Genomic DNA, 23,055 nt, shown 5'->3' with positions numbered 1-23,055 from the left:
AGTCAAGTAGACTAAAACATAATGACAAAGTAAAGAACAAAGAAATTATTACTTATGTATTCATTCATTAAGAAAACTGTTATTGCGCCCGTCTTTAAAGGCCCAAACTGCACATTTTAAACATATCTGCTGTAGATAGATTTGTATATATAACTTAATGGTGAAAAACTCATCAAAATTGAAACTGTGGGCTCATTTTAATGCTGTGTTTACAAAAAAAATTGCTAAAAAAAAAAGATGAACAGCATCAGAAAATATTAAAAACTTATCTTAGTCCTTATATCATACTATTCATTGTATTATTCTGTATCATAAAAGATGCTATAATGACATTCAAGTCTAGCGTTGGTTTATTTGTCGTTGTTTTTTTCCATTTCAATGCATTCTGCGACACTTGCAATTTATTTATGCTGTGTAATGATAGTCTCCGACGAGGCACACTGACATTTCTGTTTCAAAAGGTCAAATGTAATGATAGTGTTCGTATATTGAATAGCAGCATCTTTCTGTCCTTAAGCCTTTAATGAACACAGCTCAGTTCAGTTCTCTCACCTCCATCTCCGCCTGTTTTCTGTAGTCGTGGTCCCACAGAACCACCCTGCGGTCCTTCCCTCCTCCAGACACCAGGGTCCCGTCCTTCAAGACACAAACAGAGAAAATCCCTCCCTCGTGGGCTCCTGACACCACCTGGCTGATTCGGTTACCACCTGTCAATCAGGACACACGGGATATCAGAGCTCAAACAGAGGACACCCTGCCTCTGTTGGATCCTGTTTGTTTTCAGGCTTTGATGAACCCAGAACCAAGCCTATCCCACTAAATCAAATGTATCTACAAGTCAAACTGCTTGTGGTTGTGTTTAACTAACTAAACTCAAAGACTTGAGAAAAAAAGTTATTTTCTGTATTTCAAGGATCTTTTTAGAAACAATCTTGAAATAAGATTATTGCTTCACTATTGAGAAAATGACTCTAGATCATTTGTATTGGACATATGTGACATGTTCAAGATTTTACAAGTCTCACAGGAAAAATAAATTGTTTAACTGGAGATCCTTTACATTTCGCTTGCTGGTCAAGAATGTAACATTGCTGCAGTAAACTTGCTGAGCAGACACTAGCAGTGACGTCAGTGGCAGCGAACCATTACATCCATACCGGTTTTAATTTTCAGTATCTTTACAGATGGCTCGCTGTGAAGGGATTTCATCTGGGGATACCTCGAACAAAAGGTCGGGGTCAGTTTGAGGTTTTTGGATTTCTACCTTTGGCCCAGACGTAGATGTTTCCACTGGAGTCTCCTGTGATGGCGTCTCCGTTCTCAGCGAACGCCACACACAACATGTACTTTGGCTTTTCATGTTTCTAGAGAGAGAGAGAGAGAGAGAGAGAGAGAGAGAGAGAGAGAGAGAGAGAGAGAGAGAGAGAGAGAGAGAGAGAGAGAGAGAGAGAGAGAGAGAGAGAGAGAGAGAGAGAGAGAGAGAGAGAGAGAGAGAGAGAGAGAGAGAGAGAGAGAGTTTTAATTTAGTGAGTCAACTTAAAATATTTTGCTCAGGTAGCCTTATTTAAGATAATTAATTAGTTGTGACAACTAACTTTTAAGGCTGTTTCCATCAAAGCTGACCTGAGGTACAGTAAATGGTGGCAAACTGTGTCAGTGACATTGACATTCAATGAGTAGACAAAATATTAGAAACAGCAGTATAACGCAATACAATTCAACAGTGCCACAAACTACAGCCTCCAAGTGACCATAAAGACTGCATGTAGTTTTTAAGTGTATTATTACACCATACAGTTGCTTCATAAGGTTGATGTGAGGTGGGAGAGTAGTGTGATATATTATTGTTATCATGCTGTACCTCAAACAGGCCTTGTCTCTTAGTGAGAGTGTTGCCCTCCATCGTCCAGAAGTTGATGTGAGATTTTCCGCAGGTGACAATCAGGTTTGTGTCCATGGGATGAAACACGGCACCCAGTACTGAGTCATTGGAGCACTGCAGACACAGGAGGCATGAAGATGGAAACATGTTTTCCTTACCAGACTCATTTAGTCTACTGAGGAGATAAATAATAATACAATACAATAAAATAAAATAACTGAGGTCAGGTGGTTGGAAGTCAGGGTACCTTGACCTCAGCTAGTTGCTTCTCCTTCTGCCAGTTCCAGACCGACAGGATGTGATCGTTGGCGTCATCCACAGCACAGAGGAAGGTGCCTCCGTTCTGAAGAAAAACATAAGGAGTCAGATCTTCATAATTCTTCAAATATTAAAACACACATAAATATTTGATATCATCTTAGACATCAAAAAGCAAAATTGACAGTTCAAAGCTTGTATTCTTCTCCTCTGTAAACTCTGCAGGATGTAAAGCTGCTTACCGACTTGGAGAAAGCCACGCAGGTGACCGCTCTGTCAAACGTTCCCATCCCGATGACATGGAGCGTGTTGAGACTCACTGAGTCCCAGACACGAACATGAGGAGCCAGCAGCTGGACGGAGAGGAAGAAACATTCAAGTCTGTTAGCTGGACAAACTAATGTGATACAAAAAACAAAAAAAGTGGGAGGACTTAAAAAGAGGAACTGATGAATGAATTCAACAACTTGGATGTTTTACATAATATTAGATAACATTAAACACTGACTTTCTGTTCTATGCGTTGTCTATGAACGTTTAACGCCTCACGACAAACACTTCCTACACCAGCCGAGTTCTTAATGGGAATTTTCCATCATATAAAACACCTCTAGCCTTTTCAAAACATGCTTTAAAACAAAATCGACATAAAAACACTTTGCAAATTCATGCCGACTGGTTTGAGGAGATACAGTAAGGCGGTTTTAAACTGTGCCAACATTAAACAGCGAGTGAAAAACTGAAACTCTGTAGGAGGGTGTAAGTGCGGTTTTCACGGTACCTTTCCATCTTTAGAGTTTCCAGCCACTTGCCCTGTTGCTATGGTAACCATATCAGGATGCACACTCAAGCTAAGAAGAGGAAAATATAAATGATTAATTCATTTCCATGACATTTGTAAGCATTAAATGGTACCTACAGTCAGAATATTTAGGATTCGCCATCGATTTGTGCTGTTTCCATGACAGTTTGTTATGTTGTTGTTTAAGTTTAGGACATTGATTGATCACTCTTCTGTTGTACTGACAGCAAACTTCATTTAGTTCTTAGAAACACATTGTTGACACCAAACTAAACACACTAAAAAAGAATCTTTAAAACATAAATTGCTAAATTCTATGATTATTTACTGAAGAAACTAATATTTATTACCAATCATATCATTTATATCACAATAATTCTGTGCCTCTAAAATAAAAAAAAGGAAATAAAAAAACTACAGTGGTTAAGTCGAGAGCCTTTTCATGGCAGGAAGAGCGCGAGGACACTATGTGACGGCGTGGGAGAGGAGAACACGATTGTTTCCCTGCAGAGATGAGTAGCTTTCCCAGCATGCTCCTTGGGGGATTCAGTTTGTTTACATCCCAGTGGCTCCAGTCACAGAGCTCACTCAGGATGTCAACTAGCGCTCATTAAGAGAACCAAAAAATCACATGAATGATAAACATAGTCAGCTGCATGAAGCTGTCAATGACACATTACGCAAAAACCCAGATTGATGAGAGAAACAGAATGTGAGCAATTCGGAGCATTTGTCTCTTTTTTTTTTTTTTTTTTTAGATGTTGGAGTTCATGAGGAAGCTTCGGATGAACCGGCCAGGAACATCTCAGCTTCAGATTTGACTGAAAAATTGAAGTATTACTGTGTGCAAAATCATGTCAGCGCATGGATACAGATGAAATACATGAAGTATTTATACTGTATTTTGAAAAGCTGTATCACATGAGATCAGGACTCTGTTTAAACAAATGTTTCCATGTCCTGCTGTCAACTTTACTCAGTGTACTATTCTACATGTACACTGAGTACTGTTTCAGCACAGCCTCAGGGCATAGTGAGCAGGTTTACATGTGCACAAGAACACGGGGAAATGGGACACATGTACTGTAAATTTGTGTATACGTGCAGCAGATGGTTAATCAGGTTTCTCCACGACCCCGACAGTATGTTATATAATCAAATACTTGGTTTTTATCGGCCTGATGTTTCTCACCATTTGACATCATCGTTGTGGCCCAAGTAGTGTCTCTGCTGCTGCTCCTCGGTGTTGTACAGAACCACCACAGAGGCGTTAAAGTAGACGATCTCTCCTGTGGGCAGCAGGTAGAGGTTGGAGCGACAGTCACGACCACGGTAGCCATACCTGATCCACGCTTAAGTTAAGGGAACAAGACGGCTGAAAATAGGAGCATTTAATGTTCTGATTTTGGACATTATTTGATGTTGTTTAATAAATGACTCACAAGAACTGAAGCTCATTACAAATCTGGCATTTGAACCAGAGTCCAGAGCTGTATCTCCCCAAAGGGAACAAAACAACAAAGTGGTCATACATGTACATGTGTGATGAAGAAATAAGGAAATTAAAGCTTGTATGACCAGCCTGAAGGATACACCCACTGCAGTTTGAGCTTGCGGTCAGGCAGCGCCACCTTCTGGTCAAGGCTGTAGCTCTCCCTCTGCTGGTCAGGGACGTGCATGGTGACAGGACGACCTCGGAGGAACATCCTCACATAGCCGTCCTCTGGGGGGGAGAGAGAGAGAGAAATGGAATAGAAAAGGAGAGGCGCAGTAGAAGGTTAAACAGAGAGAAAGGAAGAGTCAGAGTCAGTTAAGAGCACTTACTCATCCTCTTTACAGCTAATTAAAAGGGCACAGTGACGGGAGGGTAGTGCCTCATGCAGTCTTAAATTAGACACACAAGATTTACACACAAATAAAGCAAAAGTGCAAAACTTAATTTGCAAAACAAAACTCTTACCTGCATTAAAGGTGCATTCTTTGGATTTGCTGAAACAGGAAAAAAAGAAACATTAATGAAATGTTTCCTGTGAGACTTGATCTCAGCCTACACTATAATTGAAAATGACACTAAAAAGAGGGATAATGTAGGATGTTGTTTTGTGCCTGAGTGCCTCAAACATTACACACACACAGTGTATAGTTGTGTTGACAAAGCCCCTGAGAATTTTTTTCCACAACATAAATTAATTATTCTTTGCTCTACAAGCTCAGTTTCACAATAACTGAATAATAGAAATGTCTGTGTGTGTGTTTCTGAGAAAAATATAACAAGAGTGCCATCTGTAGTGTGCTGTCTGCAGTGTATTTTATGAGCGACATGATGTACAGAGTGGGAAGACTGATCGCAGGATTACGTGGGTTCTTTATTATTGGACGAGACACGCAGCTGAAGACACGGTGGAGTTTCTCTTTCATGAATAAAGAAAATGAAGTTAATATGACTGTGTACACAGGTTGATAAAGAGAACAAGTGTCCTTGATCAACTCAGCGCACAAAGTAAACAGACGTGTCCTATTATATGTATCCAAATATGGGTGGTGACACTTATTATCAGTTAAACACACAGTGAACGTGGTGCTCAGCCACCAGTGTGACGGAGGAGGAGGTAAAGATGAGAGAGGAGTCAGATGGAGAACTACAACTAGTGTCACCTGATGTCACACAGAACAGCAAAATGCATGTAAATGAAAAAGTTAGACCTTAAATGTAAAATGACAACCAGTGAGTCAGCCAGTGTGCCAACATGCATCATCAGACCTGTCAATCAAACCCTGTATTTGCCTCATCAGTTCGCAGCTGCTGCTCCTCTGAGTCAGCTGTCTGTCCGTCAACCAATCAGAAGTGCCCGCTGAGCGTCGCGGAGCGTGCTGACCATTCAACCTAACCTTTCAAGATGCCGCCTAAACTGTCAGATGCTGTTATCAGGATGCTGAAGCGTTGCTTCGGCTGACAGGTGGATATCACCATGGCAACGGCAGTAAAAGTAAGCAGAGATAAGATAAGAGGAAACTGAAGGCTTTTCTTTTCCTGCTCGGCAGCGGGAGAGTCTGAGATGTGCTTCCAAAGAAACACTCGGGAAAGTCAGAGGAAAGGTAGAAACTAACTGAAGCCGACAAGAATCGCTACACTGACAAAGAGGAAGAGATACATAATATACAAATATTACCCAACTTGTTTTCAACTGTCAGGACAACAGACTGTAACAAAGCAAAATAATAATAATAATAATAGAGTGGAAAAATATAAGAGCTGCAAATGCTTCCATTTCAGAAATAATGAGCTCTATGTGCACTGTGTCATAGTACAGTTACATAAACTGAGGATAGATGCAGTAAACTGTGAAACGTAAATGTACCCTGTGGACATTTTAACCACTTGTAGTGCTATGGAGAAGTGTGTGTACGAGTGCGTTCCTGTTTTGCTGATTGACAGTTGGTGTCGATAATGCACAAACAAACAAAGCAATGTACCTGCTACGGCAGTGAAGTAAACACGGTTGTAAACAAATCATAATCTACAGTATTCAATAACGCTAAAAAATTTGCTCTACAAATGTTTTACGGGGAAATAAATGCATTCGACATGTTTGTTAGAACTCAGGGATACACACAATATATTTTACCGAGAAACGCCGAATGTAAATATGACTTTTCGTTTACAAGAAAACTCCACACTGCACCTTTAAGCACCAGGATGAGCCATGTGTCTCGACTTGTCCTGACATTTGTTTAACAGGGAGGTAACTGGAAAAGGTCACACAGCACTGAGACATCTCAGTGTCGCTGAGTCAAAAAGTAAAATGTCTTCATAAAATATTTCGTTTTAATAAAGCAGGTTAGCCACAACACGTTTTACAGATCAACAAGGCGCACAGGTAAAAAAAAAGAGAACAGGTATCAGAAAGCATATAAATGAGACGTGTGTGTTTGAACATAATATGTTGCATTGAAGAAGATTAAACGACTGCAGAGCAACCAGGCGACTGATCTGAGGACCTGTCTGATGTCTGTTGTGTTTCTGGACAGCTGGAGGCAACCAGGCAGGGTGTCGGCTCTTTAAAACAACCACATAAAGGCCCGTTTGTCTCTTGAGCTTGAGTTTGTGTGTGTGCGCGCATGTGTACGTGTGGTCTGCCAGGAAGATGAGGAGTGGCCTGGTTCTAGCCTATGAGAGAACATGACTGATTCAGAGCCAGTAATTAGTGCAGGGCATGCTGGGTAACTGGCAGCCGGGCAGGGCAGCTGAAGCAAATAACTGTGGATATAAAGCCCATGCGACTGTAGTCACGGTCACCAGGTTTCCAGTGAGAGGGAATGTACAAACAGGCCATTGATTAACATGCAGCACTGAGTGTATTGTGTGTATTTTCTGCCTGTCTGCACTCTGAAAACATGATGGGTTCCTCTAAGAACCAGAGAGGACTGACAAGCAGCAAAGATCCTTCAGGGATCTTTTTAAAAAATCCTCCATCATGTCATTTGTTTGTGAAGTGACATCAAGATCAATCAAGTTCCTAATCTCCTAATCTCTCTCAGCCGGGCCAAAAAAAACTTCTCTCATTGTGGCCTGGGAAGGCTCGACAGACATTTACTTAAGCCTCATTAATAGTCACAGAGACGGCTTTGTAGGTAATTAGAACAGCCGCCAAAAAACAGATAGATACAGTAACTCAGTAGGATACTCTGTGCTTCTCTGTGTCAATGTCATTGTTTCCAGCAAAATCAACTTCTAAATAAGTCTGAATCCTTATGAATTTATGTTTAATATGTTCTCAGTTTGCAAAGTTAAAATATGTCTGCACACAGTTCAAATTCAAAAAACCAGCACCGCTCGCTGTCACCACCGCTCGTCACCTGCTCACTGACCGACTGGTCCGACTTCCAGCTGCTAGCCTGGAAGCAGCTGGAAGTGTTACGCAAAGCAAAGCTAAAACGTTTCTCGAAGAACTCAGTGAGTGTTTCTGCATGAAGATTAAAAAATCACAACACAACCGAGTCACAAAGCTTTTATGTGATCTTGTGTATTAGCTTGTTTATTTGAATTTCCTGAACTTGTTAAAAAAAGATCATTTCAATGCCGCATGCTTGTTGTATAATATTTTGACACATAACTTTATATTATTGCTGGTTGTTATGCAATGTCTGAATAATTGTGTGCAATTTTATAGAATTTTCAAGCCATCAGCTGACAATTTTTTTGAATATATATTTATCTTGTCAGGAGATTCATTGCATCGTGTGTAAGAGGGGAGTCTGAGGGAAATGCTTCATCCTAGCTGAGAAAGACTGCAGCGTTGGATGTCTCAGTAGCAGAGAGCTGATGGATGCTGTGGTCTGAGTGATGGGTCGTAACCCTGTGAACTGTGGGATTGGCGGTAATAGTCAAGTGTGCGTCCATTTCCTGGTCCATTATGACTGAAGTACTGCAGTGGTTGAGAGGCTGATCTTTGTTCCATACGCCATTAGACTAATACTCTCTCAAGTTACTGTAGCAGACGTATTAACGAAACGCCCCAGAGAGAGAGAGAGAGAGAGAGAGAGAGAGAGAGAGAGAGAGAGAGAGAGAGAGAGAGAGAGAGAGAGAGAGAGAGAGAGAGAGAGAGAGAGAGAGGAAAGGGGGAGAAACATTTGATTCGACAAAAGGAAAAGATCTCAATCTGTTTATTCTAATGCAAATCTTTTGATCTTTTCCTTCATCAGAATTTGCATGGGTTCCGCCTGACTGAGGGAAAGTTATTTATTCTAGATGTTAAACCTCATCTATTTTTACAAAGGTTATGTTTAGGCCACAGTGTGAGGTGTGAGGTGTATATATATTCTTTTAAGCTGAAAGTTTTACATCAACCTCATAAGATTTCCTTGTGCATGAAAGCTTTTATTCTACAGAATGAAACACTAACACAAAAGGAGAGAGATATACTGATCCAACACGATAGAAATCTTTTCCTTATTCTTTTATTTGCATGAATTCAGACCTGTATGGCAAAACTCATCTTTGCACAGTGTGCTTTGATGTAAAGGGTTACTACACTTGCACTCAGTTTAAAACGTACAGTATTTAATATTAGATGAGAGGCAGTGATGGTGATAGGAACCTAGTTTATTTAAGGAAAACACGGTTCTAGTCGTGCAAAATGCTTCTCTGCATTCAGGGATTTGGTCGACATGTTTGTAGCATGTTAAGCAGGAAGTCCAATCAATGTTATCGGTGCACGCTGAGCAGAACTGGTGACTGTAACATCAGTCCCACAGCAGCTTTCCCCTCATGTCTGTGGTCATAATGAAATGAGTGTTTGCAGCATTTTGTTCTACCTTCAGTTATAAGCTGCTCTACAGGTTCATTGGAAAACCTTCAAATTCATGCTTATATAAGTGCAAAGATGCTCCATCCAATGCAGCACATGTAAATAAAACTACAGTAGGTGATGTGAAGCAGTTTGTACAATGTGAACATGTGTAATAGTCTCTTTTTTTGTGTTAACAGCTCATCATATAAAGCAGGAGCACCGTGTCCCGTCTGCTGCCAGAATCAATCAGATTTAACAGAACAATCAGTTAACTGACAGAACTGCTGAGCACAGTCAGTGTGACTGGTCTTCTGTCACTTCACATCCACTCATCTCATCCGTGTGTGTGCGTCTGTGCGTCCGTGTGTGTGTGTGTGTGTTTCATAACTGGACAGAAATGTCACATGTTTGTTTTGTTTCCACCATCATTAGAAGCCTGAAGAAGACAAAAGAGCCACTGATGGCACAAAAAAGGCGCATCAAGTCACATAGTGTGAAGAAAACAGTGAGAAATTTCTAAGTTAAGAGATCCGGTTAGATACCACATTTAGAAAACCCTTCATTATTGTTTCCATAGAAGTCAGATTAAATCTTTAGAGCAGATGAACTGTGAGTGTAATTCATTCCAGGAGAGCTTTCTTAATCAAAAGCAGCAACTCGTGTTTTTCCTTTTTATTGAACTACACAATTAAACTGTAATATATTCTTCTCAAAATGACACTTTTTATGTGTTTTAATCTGATCTGCCTCACGCTAATGGACCACTGGCTGTTGTGTTTCTATTGTATTCATGTTACTATGCTGCTGCCCCTCCCCTCAACCGCACACACAGTCCTGCAGACTAGGAATCTACTGCATCATAGGGTTTGCGTGACAACCAAGAGTTTCATTAAAAAAACATCACTTCCTCAGACTGTTATGAAACAAAACCCAAAGGACTGATCACTGTGATTGTTTATGGTGAAAATGAGCAAAAACTTTAGATGTTATTTCACAGCCTAAACCACACTGTGTTTCCTTGTGTCACCTATAATCTATTTAAATATAACGCAAATGATAAATGGAGGACTGACTGGTTGAGACACAAAGGAAGTATTTTGAGGGTTTTTTTTTTTTCCTGTAACACACCCAGCTGATGTTAAAAGCTGCACATGCATTTAGAGAAACTCTCTCAAACTGTTAACAGATGGTAATCTAAAAGCCTCACACCTTCCTGCACTAAATATCCACATTTAATCCATGTTTGTGTAATGAATCATTGAGAGAGTTTTGTCTTACAAGAGTATTCAGCAGTTAAGTCTCTCCGCTCACAGTCACTCTATCAATCATTGATCATCTATTGTAAAAGCCTGTATTTACCTTGAAGACCTCTTCATGGCTGCCAGGTTTCCGTTACAGTAACAGTTATCAGCGGTGATCAGTCAGAGCGACTCCTGTCCAGTCCAACAGCCACACTAACTTCCTCCTTCACTCAGCAAACTTTAAGCTCTGCCTGTTCAGGCTCTGTTATCCAATCAAAACACACTTCCTGGTTGTGCAACCCCCACCTCCTCCAACTAACCAGTGTCCACACTCCCTTTTACCAAGAGCTGTTAAGAAACCTGATGCCGTCAGCAGAGAGAGACGGGCAGGAGAGAAAGAAATGGAGGAGAGGAGTAGAGAGGAGAGACGTGGAGAGCAAAGAAAAGAAGAGAAGAAGAAAGAAAGAGAGAGGTCTGTTATAAGAGAGAAGTCAGTATCAGTCTTTAGTAGAAAGACTGTAAGAGCAAGCAATGACACACAAATGGATTAAAAATAAAAATATAAACTAGAGGGATATGGTGTGTTTTGACTAAATAATAAGCCGTAAACTTCCTCTGAACAAAATATCCAAAAACACAGCACACATCACTATATTCTGTTTACACAGGGTTTGTTTATTGATGACTAGGGACCTGTCAATCACGTTCACCTGCCTGTGACATGCGGATAATTCTCTGTCCATCAAGCTCACAGCTGTTGCATCACAAAAGACCAACAGCCCGTTATATAATTCACGGTGACATCTGAGATTTACTGCAGGCAAACAGAGAAGCCTGACACGTCAGACGATACTAATGATGATGATGATGATGATGTGTTTTTTTCTTCTTTCTGGAGCTTTTAACTCCAGAAACTAAGCCAGCAGTTCTCAGAGCAGCAGAGGCTCCAGGCTGTAAATGTAAAACATCTTCATCAGATTCAGATACAGATGCTGATTAGTTGTTCATCTTGTCTTTTCCCTTTTTATTCATACGGCTCCATTTCTCTGTTTGTCTTGATTCAATATTAAATGTAAGGATGTGCAAAAACACAGGTAGAGATGCAAGACGGAGCGTTCAGCATTTCCTTTAATTTAACTGAGAAAAAGGGGAAAAAATATAGAAAGGCCTCATTTCTAGTTTACAGTTCAAGTGTGACAGTATTTAGATAAATAATAATAATAATAATGATGAAAATTGTGACTTTGGCTTTGTATTATATGTAGTACACCTTGTATGTGTAATCATTTTGTCTATGAGAAGTTTAAAGGTGCAGTTTGTAGAATTTAGCGGCATTCAGTGGAACAGACTTGGTAGAAATGGAATATAATATGTTTTAATTATTGTATAAATCACTTGAAAATAAGAGTTGTTGTGTTTTCCTAAATGAGCCTTTTATATCTACATAGGGAGCGGGTTCTCTTCCATGGATGTTTCACGCCATGCCGTGTTTCTACAGTAGCCCAGAACGGACAAACCAAACACTGGCTCTAGAGAGAGCCTTTCGTGGCCGCAGTAAGTTGGAAGGTAAAGGGTGAAGGCACAGCTGGTTGCAATCTGCAACCTCACAGCTAGATGTCACTAAATTCTACACACTGGACCTTTAAATAACTTTACCAACAGTCTAGATAGTTAAAACTACCATACCTTTATAATTTTCTACTTTTAATAATTTTCTAAGAACAGCTAAAATGTTACTTTAACATTATAGACTGGTTGTTCAGTACTCTGATATCTAAACTCACTCTTAAGTTACTCCTCAACTAAGCAGCTGTAATCAGGATAACTATAACAAACAGTAACAAACACTAACAAGAGTTGTTTTCTTCTTTCTGCCTCTGACTGACAGCGTTTGTTCAGACTGACGGTCGAGTCTATCTATAGACAGACAGCAGAGAGGTAAAACAGCTCATTACAACAATCTGACAGACCCAGTGAACTCCGTTGACCCACAGTGAACAGACATGCTTTCTGAGCTTGTTAGAGGCAAGATGAAGAGTTTTCACTTCAGCATTGGATATAATGCTTTCTCTGTTAATATACCTTTATGTGAAATGCATCATTTCTTTCACAAAGCTGCTCATAAATCTAGAAATACACTGTATAATTTTTACCTTTTTCCGCCTGATGAGCTGCTGGATGAGGTTGTTCGACTCCGACTCTCCGCTCCCATCTCTCTCCTTACCAGGGTGAGACGTTCTGTGGACATACTCTTCCTGGAGGAGAGGAGAGGAGAGGAGAGGAGAGGAGAGGAAAGCCGCAAAAATGTTGCTTAAGAGAAATTGGTATTGATTACTACCCTTCTTCACATTCACTCCTCAAGGCCACTGCTAAAAAATGAAATTACACTCCTGGTGAATTTGCTTGGATCAGGGTCACTGATGAAACTTATTTTGGGAGGCAAAGAACTCAGTGGTCTGGCTCCTTGAGTGATGCTGCTCATCTGCTGCCAATTACGTAAAAGAACTCCACAGTGTCCACAGGCTTGATCCAAAATATCACTTTTTTTATATTGCCTTTTGGAAAACTGTCAGTGTTCTGTCTAAATGCTCAGTTTTACATTTACTCAGTTGTGTCAGCGTCTGTCACCACCTTTACTAGATTACACTTTTAATCCTCTCACCTCACTTAGATTATGATTAAATGCAAGAATAATACAAATATGCATGTGAGTGTACACACATTTGTTTGTGGCGGCGTTTTTTCTGTTTCTTTAGCATCTTGTATACCTTTTAATAGACTGCAGCACCTCTTTCTTGGGAGATGAAGGGGAGGAGAGGAGGCGTTTCTGTTGAGCATAGCCATTACTCAGAGGTCTGGAGGGAAGAGCCTGCAGGAGCTGACGCACTGAAAGATAACAAACTATCATTTTAGCTTCATAAAAACAGGAACAGATGAGGAAAGAATTTACTGTATGTATAGTCCAGGGTCAAAACTCAACCTTAGACCGTTTGCATGTGTTTTCCCTATAATTTGTGACAATATGTGCAGTGATGCTAATTTGCTTTTCTTGCTTTTATTTTAGTTACACACACATAAGACTGCATAGATAATAAAAAAATAAGAGATGTGTCAGGAGATGGACCTCCCCTTAACTTAAGGAGAACAATGACAAATAATGGAAAAAAAAAAAAACATAATTTAGGAAAATACAACAAAAAAAAAACAATAAGAAGCACACAAAATAAGCAGAAAAAAACTAACCAATCAGTGGACAAAAATCCAATAAAAACAGAGAAATACATAAAAAACAATACTTTTCACTGTATCAAACATAAAATAATCACTTTGAAAATTTATTTTGTTTATTTGACAGTATGCTAGTGGCTAAGACTCATGTACATATTCTTAGGGATGCTATGATCCAACGTTTTTGTCTCCCAACACCGACAATTCAACCAAGCGTATCTGCCGATGCCGAGTACCGATCCACTACCAGCGCTGTCTTTGTCTCCAAATTTAAAATCCAGGGATTTTGGGGATTATAATAACACTGACAAAGAGACTGTTTGTAATGTGGATCAGTCACAACATGACTAATACCCAACCCACTACCTTACTCACCCTTGGTGGGCTGTGCTGAAGCTGTGGTGGCCAGAGGTCTCCTCCCAGCAGCATGGACGCCTCCCGGTTGCGGCCCCAGGTTCTGCTCCTCGCAGTAGCCCAGTCGGCGCAGAGCGTCGGCCAGAGCCGCCTTCAGCAGCTGGATCTCATCCTCCTGCAGCTGCAGCCTCTGCTCCAGATGGGAAACCCGGTCTTCCATGTCCATGTTGCTGCTGGCTGACACCGTGTCATCTGGACGGGACGACGGCCAGGAGAGAAGGTGTTAGTTTAAGTGTTAGTTACTGAGACTTAGAGCTTAAAAGACTGAAAATGGGATGAAAAAAGCTTTGGCTAAAGACTTTGTTACATCCTGAGGTAAAAATGAGTCAGTATTTTACTAAAAAACACATTACATGGAGGTTTTATCATCATCAACTGAAAAATACTGTCCAAGGAAAAAGACATCATGGTTCTGGCCACAATGATTGATGAGGAAAGTGCTTTGCAACAAAGATGGAGACAAAATAAAGATACAAATTTAAAGGCAAGTATACGTGAGAGAGAAGAGATTATGAAGCTGTGGCTGAACATCAAAAGGAGTGTAGAGGAGAAAAGAAGAAATAATTTAAGTATAAGAACTAGTAAATGTTGCCTGGACATTTAAACATTTAGGTTCCTTTATTTGGATACAAATACAAACGGATGCTTTAGGTGATTGTTATGGATATCTGCCGCCGCCGCTGCTTTGTGAATGTCGACGGTTTTGAGTTTCTCGGTGGGGGGAAAGAGCATACAACAAGAAACTTGACTGGTTTAAATAATTTAGACTTTGTGTGTGAGTGTGAGGCAGAGATAAATAGAAGGAAAACAACACCAGATACCAGGTTGTGTGGTTGCTTTGAATGGACACCATGTGAGAGAAGAGAAAAAAATAGAAAGAGTGAAGGAGACAGAAAAACAGCTTTGTTCTCTCGCTTGTAAAGATATCCCGTGGACTTTTTGACCAACAGTGGCTCTATGAAGAAGTGTCAGAGGTGCATTATGCTTTATGCATTTGTATCATTTTATTCACCAACTGCAGAGGGCGGTAATGTAAATGTGTGGTGTATACATACTCCACTGACTGGAATATGAAGACTGCTCTCTGATGTGCAGTACACATGGATGATACAGGTTTCAAAATATTCAAAAAAAAAATGTGTGCAAATGTTTTATAAGGTAGAAAATGAATTAAACATGTTAGAAACACTGAATGTAAGCAGAACTCTGAGAGCAACTTGGGCATATATTTGTATTTATGGTATTTTATTTATTTATAATTGTTTCTGTTGCAACCTCATGCATATGTTCTAACATTATTCAAACTCATGCAGCAGTTTATGCATTTCTTATGTGCAAGTTTAAGTATATTTATAGTAAACTTTGCTGATGTTATGTATATACTATTCTGTTCTTAAGTGCTGGAATGCAGGAAGATCTTTGTTATTTCAGTTTTAATGTGCATTGGCCTCAAAAACATGCTGCTGAGACGTAGAGGAATCTGCAAACAAGTTCCAATGGAAACAAGTATTTGACCGTATATAATGTATATAACATGCATAATGTTTATACATGACATAGCGGGTAATAACGTGTGTTACAGTTAGGAATTTCCCTCCCTCTTGTGGACTTGTGAGTAAAATCACAAGAAAATTGTATTTAATTCAGTGGAACTAAGATACTCTGAACATGGTGAAACTGCCACTATTATAAATATCAATAAGACAATTGCAGCGATACCTTTAAACAATAAAAATGCACTTAGTCTTAATCACAAAGCAACCTCTGCACTTTGATATGCTGTAGAAGTTTCCTAAATTCATTCCTGGAGCTCTCTATATATATATCCACTTGCAAAACTTTCCAATAAAAGGGAAGGATCATGATACTCACTCTTGTTTAACTGGTGTGTTCCTACACGTCAAATCAGCAATACGCAACTCAAGGTAAACTAAAGCTTGTTAGTCCTCTGCATTACAAACAAATACATCAAATGAGAACAATGTTTTACTTTGGGTGCAAACCACTTTACATCTGGTTGGACACTTCACTTCACTTCCAACAATGGAATCAATGAGAGGGAATAATTGTTTCGTACAAGAAAATCTGGTCCCGCCACTGATGCCTGAACCTCCGCTGCCCCCGACATGTGCCAAACACTGTGACTGCTAAATGAAAGATACATGCACTCCTCTTAACCTTCCTCCCATCAAGCCCACTCACATCCTTTCTTCCGTCCCTCTGCCCTTTATTCCTCTCATCTTGAACTCTTTCCAGCCTAATCGTCCACCGACCTTCCACTCGCTACGATGACATCATCGGTGGCCTACCAGATTATCGTAGGCAAACTGCCCAGTGCGGATTATTAATCTGTGGCCCACATTAACAGATTACAACCCCATAAAGTCAAAAACAAGTTTCTGGTCGGACAGAACATCTCGACTCTTCATGCATCCTAAATTTTAAACTCTATCCTCTCTCTCTGTCATGACGCCAGCTCTGAAACCACCACGTCCTCATCATCACAAATACAGATATTTATTCAAAATTAATTTAAAATCTTACCCCGACTGAGACAGAAGTTATCCTTTAACTTGCAAATTAATACTGACAGCGCACAATTATCTATTTTTATAGATTTTTTTTATCTAGGATTTCAATATTTTTCTCATAAAAAGAATACATACTGCACTTTGTTTGCCACAAACTGTACTTCTTTCCAAAAAATGTGATTCTTGTACATTTCCTGTTTCAAACTCTTAAAACAGCACGAAGACATCAGACAAATGTGTTGAGGTTGAGGTAACTCCTTGATCACAGCTATGCAAATACCAAAAATATCTTTTTCTTTACTAATTTATTCTTGTTTTTGTTGAGTAATTCTTTATTCAAATGCTTGCTGTACTATAATTAAGAGGGTTCTGTTCCTGTGGTGCTAAATCAGCTGTTTCAGAGGTTTTTCTATCCAGACAGGAAATAAACATTGAATACCTGTGATTATTTATGAAAAAAAAATACTTAAACATTGAATCTTCTTATAAAATTTGCTACAATATCAGTATCTACTGAACATATCAGCCTTCAAACCACCTGTTTCAGTTGAACACCAAGTTAAATGAGACGCTAATGAGCTAAAATCAAGTTTAAAAATGGTTCAAATATCACCTTTTTTTTTTTTTTAAATGACATAACATCTGTACTACACAGAGCCAGGACGTCTCAGTCTGCATAGAAGATAAAACACAAAATTTACTTCTACGGTCGAAAGAGATAAAATGCAAAAAATATGTAAAAACTACCTTTCACAATAAAATAACTTACAACTAAAACAAAGAACAATAGAACTGGGCGTACGAATGAACATCTACCATGAACCTCCCTCCTTGTCCCCGTTATTTTTACTACAAAGGTCACATTCATATTTACACCATCCAGAGCTTTGAGCTGCAACAGTTTAAATTAAACTTGCAATAAAAGAGCATCGCAAAAGCACTTTAAGAGGCATTTTTACAGCTCACACTGCTTCAGCGTGAGCCTTACGCTCCCATCATGCATCAGCGCGGCGCTGCGAGCTGTAGGCCAGGGGACACAGCGAGTACTGTTACTGTTACTGTATCACATCTCGCAGTCAAATGAGTCAGGAAGAGTCCGCAGGGAAATCAAGCTTCAGATTTACATACAGAAATCAAACTCAGGGGAGATTTGCATCGCAGAATTGCATGATGAACCGGCAGCATATTGTCAGATTAGGCCACAAGCCTTCATCATTGTTTCTCCAACTTTCTCAGCTCTACTGAACCCTTCTGAAAACATTTTCTGTAGGGTTAGACTGATTTAGCCACATGATATTAGCCTTTCGTTTAATATCAGAAATATCAGAAATAAGCCGGTTACGTGGTTCACTCTGACCACGTGGCTTCAGCTACTGAGAAAAACTGCTCCTCACTTCTGAATTTATTATTATTAATAATTCTTTTAAACCTGGTTTGTATCCCACAGTTTCCATTAGCACTGGAAAGGCCCCCCTTTAAAAAAAAAAGGGCTGACAGCCTTTAAAAGCACCTCATTAGTCTACATTAGCTGTCTAGATGTCTGTCAGGGTCTGGGTACTCAGTGATCCATTTGAAAATGAACTCTCAGACAATATGAATAATGAAAAGCATAGATACTAAGTATGGTAAAATGGTACGAAGTGATGTCTCACTTCCTGACAGGGTAATATTACACAGATAAACTACCAAACTAACAAATCTCTTCTTACTGTCATGTCTGTGTTAACTACTCAAACACAAATCAATCTATTAATGAGCAGATGATGCAGAGAAACCATCACATACAGTCATATTAATAACCCTAAAAGCAATCTAACTCAATGTCTCTTATAAATAAATACAGGTAAAGTGGAAAACACAGACCGTAGGTGGAAATAATTAATACACAAACTCTGAGCAAAAAGAGAGAGAAACATAAGAGTCAGTTAGCGAAACGGGAGGAAACAGACTGTAGGTGGGAGGAGATGGTGAGTGAGAGAAAGAGATGGGAGTAGAGAGAGAGAGAGAGAGAGAAGAATGATTAATTTTTAACTGAACACAGCAGTAAATCTGTTTATCTAAACTACTGTGACCACAAGAGCATTAAACTGAACATAGAAACAAACGGAGGAGACGGAGGGAGATAGTTACAGAGACCAAGTTTCTTTTGACTGAAGACTATCTGAAATAATTTACATATTTACTACTCTACTATACAACATATAGTCCTTTATATAGGGGACTCTGTATACAGTGTTTATAATGTGAGTAGTGAAGCGGGGCAGATCGTTGTTTGTACTGTAAATGGTGAATAGAGAACAACATAAAAGTCTGTGGCTATGCTAGACTGCACTCATCAAACAAGGAAACAGAAACGTTGAAAAAAAGATGAAAAAAAAAACATCTTCACTAATCTTTACCACTAGTAAGAGAAAAGGCATGTTGTTAGTTCAATCAGAGGAGTTCATCCTCTGTACGGTGGCTGTTTTAGAACATCTCAGCTTGTCAGACTCAGCTCTACGTCGTCGGAGTCGGATTATTTTTCCTCAGTCTCTGGATTTCATATGTTTAATATGTACTGAACATATGACTGAGCACAATATGTAATTATTCACTGTGTGATACGTTACATTGATTATATATTATATATAAACTGAGCCACCTTGTGATCATGCTGTACTGAAAACAAAAACCCCACAGATCATGTGGTCATTAAAGTGATGCCAAGATGCAAATTGTCAAACTTAAATATGCTGCGAGGGAAATTTGTCTTGCAGCCATCCGGATAATATACAGTATGCATGTTTACTGTGCGTGTGAGTTCTTAACATTTAGCTTAACATGCTAACAGAAAACACAGCCAGATGGGAGCGCAAAGACAAAGATGGAGAGAGAGAGAGAGAGAGAGAGAGAGAGAGAGAGAGAGAGAGAGAGAGAGAGAGAGAGAGAGAGAGAGAGAGAGAGAGAGAGAGAGAGAGAGAGAGAGAGAGAGAGAGAGAGAGAGAGAGAGAGAGAGAGAGAGAGAGAGAGAGAGAGAGAGAGAGAGAGAGAGAGAGAGCAGGATTCACCTTCAACTCCTCTACTGTTAGGACACCTGTTTAAAAACGCTGCAGAGGGGGATACTTTTCCAATTTGCCCTTGAATTATCACACACACACACACACACACACACACACACACACACACACACACACACACACCATTACAATAGGTTACACCTCAGCAGTATTCTATTACTGCCCTTGTAAACCAGAGGCCACATCTATTTGATATTCAGCAGGCGAGACACACATAAACACACACACACACACACGCTCACACATTTTGTATTACAAGCTAACTTCCCTCTCCATCCCAGCACAGAGAGACATTACTAAGTGTTAAAACAGGCACATGGCTGCTTTTGAGGACACAGAAAAATGATCACAGAGGTAGACAAGTGCTGGTAGAGGAAGAGGGGGAGTTTTTGGGATGGGAGTAAAAGGAGGGATGGAGGGGAGACAGACAGGAAGATGAAATGGAGAGAAAAACAAGAGGGTGGAGGTGGGGGGGTCTCTGTGTGTGTGTGTGTGTGTGTGTGTGATGCTGAAACAGAGAGATGGACAATGGGGAGGTTGGCGCAGGACAATAAGAAAACTGAACGCTGCTGGAATATTTATGATGCGGTTAAGCGGGAATGAAGGTGGAGCTCGTCTCGCCTACCTGTCATCGTGCCTCGCTGAGTGCCCGGTCACTCCTCCTGTCAATCAACCAGTCAGTCAGTCAGTCAGTCCACAGAGCAACAGCCAGCCAGTCAGTCAGTAAGTCAGTCAGTCAGTAAGTCAGTCAGTCAGTCAGGCAGGTTGTTCACTTGCTCTCACTCGTCCTCCCCCAGAGGCTTCCTGCACTCCGACTCCCCTCCCCTCCCCTCCCAGATCACTTGATCTCTCTCTTTCACACACATACACACATATACTCATTCATCCACCTCCTCTTCCTCCTCCTCCTCTCTCTCTCGCTTCCTGGACCACTCCCTCTTCCTCCTTCCATTCCCTCCCCCTTTTTCCTCCTCCCTCTTCTTCTTCTTCTTCTTCTGCTGCTACTTCACTTTCATCCCATCTCCTCCTCTCTCGTTAACTACAGGCGGAGAGAGCTGAGGCAGAAGGGGGCGGAGCTTGGCTCAGAGCCACACACACACACATATACACACACAAAGAGAGAGAAAGAGAGAGAGACACTGCACCAGCATCAGCATCTGTACAGCCAGGCACCACCAGGAAGAGATGCTGCAGAGTTGGACTCCAGGGTCAATGACTCACACACATACACACACACACACACACACACACAAACACATATGTATATATATAAATAAGGTGATGCAGCACCCACATGCCTTCACTGTGCATTTGCATACCTGTGCAGCTATTCTTGTACAGGCTCTACATGTGAGAGTGAAAACATGTTTTAAAAGGATAAGGCTGGTGACATACTGTATTTTTTCTTTAAATCAACAAATCTCGTTAAAAAAAAGACCAAATCCAACAAAGAAGAATGACCTGATATATCTTATTCCTCTGTGATGTTGTTTATTTTGAGTGAGTGAGTAAGTTTATTTCGACTTCCTCCTGCCACAGACGGGGGGAAGTCACAATAAAGTGGTGAAAGACAGACAAGCTCATTGTTGGTTTTTGTTTTTTCATGGTATTGTTGAAAATAAGAGAAATATAGAGTAATTTCAGCAAACTGAATAATAAAAAGGACATAGTGACCAGCTGTATCCTTCAGCTTTAACTGAACAATAATAGAAGACTTTATTAAACACAGTGGATAATTACTCGGGGGTTGTGCAGCAGTACAGTGATTGACAGCTCTTGTTGTTCTACTCTGTGCTTGAGTCATCAATCATTTTATTTCAATCTACAGCTGAAGGAAAAACTCTCTATGCTGCACCGCCAGCATGCATGTATACTGTAGTACTCTGCAGTCTCTTAACATCGTAAATGTTGTGCTGATGTCACTATGCATTTCAGCGTACATTACATCTGCACTTTAACGCAGCACTGCATCGTACAGGCGTAAAATAAAAGAGTGTGAGCATCAAACCACATTTCATCCTGTTTTCCCAAATGAAATTTTGGATATGAGCACTAGTGAGAAATATTCTCCACACATTCTCCAGCTGGTGACTAAATTAAATCTCATGAAACACAAAACTGCACAGAAAAAGCTGGACGCACCAACAACACCTAAAACCTCCTTCAGACGCTAGAAGAAATGACTTGTGGGCACAGAGGGGCAGTTACTCTTTACTGCTGTTTGGTGTGTAATTTTGCAGATTTAAATCATATGTAACTCAAGTAATTGTGTAGTAAATGTGTCTAACTTAGTGTTTTGTTTCATACTGCGGAGCCTCTCAAAAGTCAAAAGTTTCTCTGCTGATGTAAGGACAATATTAAAAATATTCATGATTCAAAGGAAAACTGTTTAAATGATGCTTGAACTCAGTGTTTGTTTTGAACCGCCTGGAGTCCCAGGTGGGTGGAGTTTACCTCAGCTGGAACATTTAGGTAAATCCGTGAAGGTTGTCAGCACTGGGGAACATCTATAAAACTATATAAACTACAAAAGGTGTGTATTTGGCTGAAGATATGAGCAGGTGGTCAAGGAGAGCAGATCTGATGAACACGCTGTAGAGGATCTCTGGTTACAGTGAGAGCACAGATGGCAGAGGAGAAAGAGAAACAAAGAAAGAAAAGGAAATAATGGAGGAAGATGGACAGATACAGCAACAGAAAGACAGAGAAGTTGGTTGTTTGAAGCTCACTTGACAGATGCTGCACTAACTGATAATAGCTGAGCACAGATCAACAGCACATCCAGCCAACAACTGAACTATTCTGTTCTATTATTCTTCAACCTTTACCTGCATCTCACCTGCTGCAGCACAGCAGAGTGAAACACCTCATCATCGTTTCTCTCTCAGGTTTGGTTCTCACTTCACCCGAAGCTACAGACAGGTGACAAATTAAGAAAAAAAACAACAAAGTGTCTTAGTAAGGTGTTGGGCCACCAGCACAGCTTCAGTGCTCCTTGGCATTGATTCTACAGTCTCTGAACTCTTCTAGAGGGATGAACAACGTTCTTCCAAAAGATATTCCCTCATTTGGTGTTTTGATGATGGTGGTGGAGAGCGCTGTCTAACACATCAGTCCTAAATCAGGTGTTCAACTGGGTTGAGATCTGGTGACTGTGAAGGTCATAGCATATGATTCACATCATTTTCATACTCATCAAACCACTCAGGGACCCCTCGTGCCCTGTTGATGGGAGCGTTGTCATCCGAATAGAGATGTTTCATCATAGGATAAAGGTGATCGCTCAGAACAACTTTGTATTGATTTGCAGTGACCCTTCCCTCTAAGGGGACACGTGGACCCAAACCATGCCA

At 40.3% G+C, this 23,055-nt stretch overlaps 1 protein-coding gene across 5 annotated transcripts in view; it reads right to left on the bottom strand.

Moving 5' to 3' along the window:
- Window positions 1-23,055, bottom strand: part of eml2 (EMAP like 2) — a 32,412-nt gene that overhangs the window by 5,490 nt on the left and 3,867 nt on the right. The window contains exons 2-14 of one of the 5 annotated variants that reach the window (XM_067595389.1): window positions 22,531-22,614; window positions 14,077-14,307; window positions 13,242-13,359; window positions 12,627-12,728; window positions 4,903-4,931; window positions 4,536-4,665; window positions 4,135-4,284; window positions 2,922-2,991; window positions 2,383-2,493; window positions 2,130-2,225; window positions 1,862-1,996; window positions 1,265-1,364; window positions 553-707 (exon numbers count right to left, since the gene is read on the bottom strand). In XM_067595389.1, the coding sequence (XP_067451490.1) occupies window positions 553-707; window positions 1,265-1,364; window positions 1,862-1,996; window positions 2,130-2,225; window positions 2,383-2,493; window positions 2,922-2,991; window positions 4,135-4,284; window positions 4,536-4,665; window positions 4,903-4,931; window positions 12,627-12,728; window positions 13,242-13,359; window positions 14,077-14,281 (1,401 nt within the window). In that variant the 5' untranslated portion in view covers window positions 14,282-14,307; window positions 22,531-22,614. Of the gene's footprint in view, window positions 1-552; window positions 708-1,264; window positions 1,365-1,861; window positions 1,997-2,129; window positions 2,226-2,382; window positions 2,494-2,921; window positions 2,992-4,134; window positions 4,285-4,535; window positions 4,666-4,902; window positions 4,932-10,591; window positions 10,716-12,626; window positions 12,729-13,241; window positions 13,360-14,076; window positions 14,308-20,327; window positions 20,452-22,530; window positions 22,615-23,055 lie in introns of those variants that run through there. The other 4 variants (XM_067595388.1, XM_067595387.1, XM_067595386.1 and 1 more) reach the window with 4 other exon arrangements.

The sequence above is a fragment of the Thunnus thynnus genome, chromosome 7 (assembly GCF_963924715.1).
Source record: "Thunnus thynnus chromosome 7, fThuThy2.1, whole genome shotgun sequence".
NCBI lineage: Eukaryota > Metazoa > Chordata > Actinopteri > Scombriformes > Scombridae > Thunnus > Thunnus thynnus.
The sequence above is the reverse complement of the archived record's forward strand: the minus strand, read 5'-3'. Positions and strand labels throughout refer to the sequence as shown.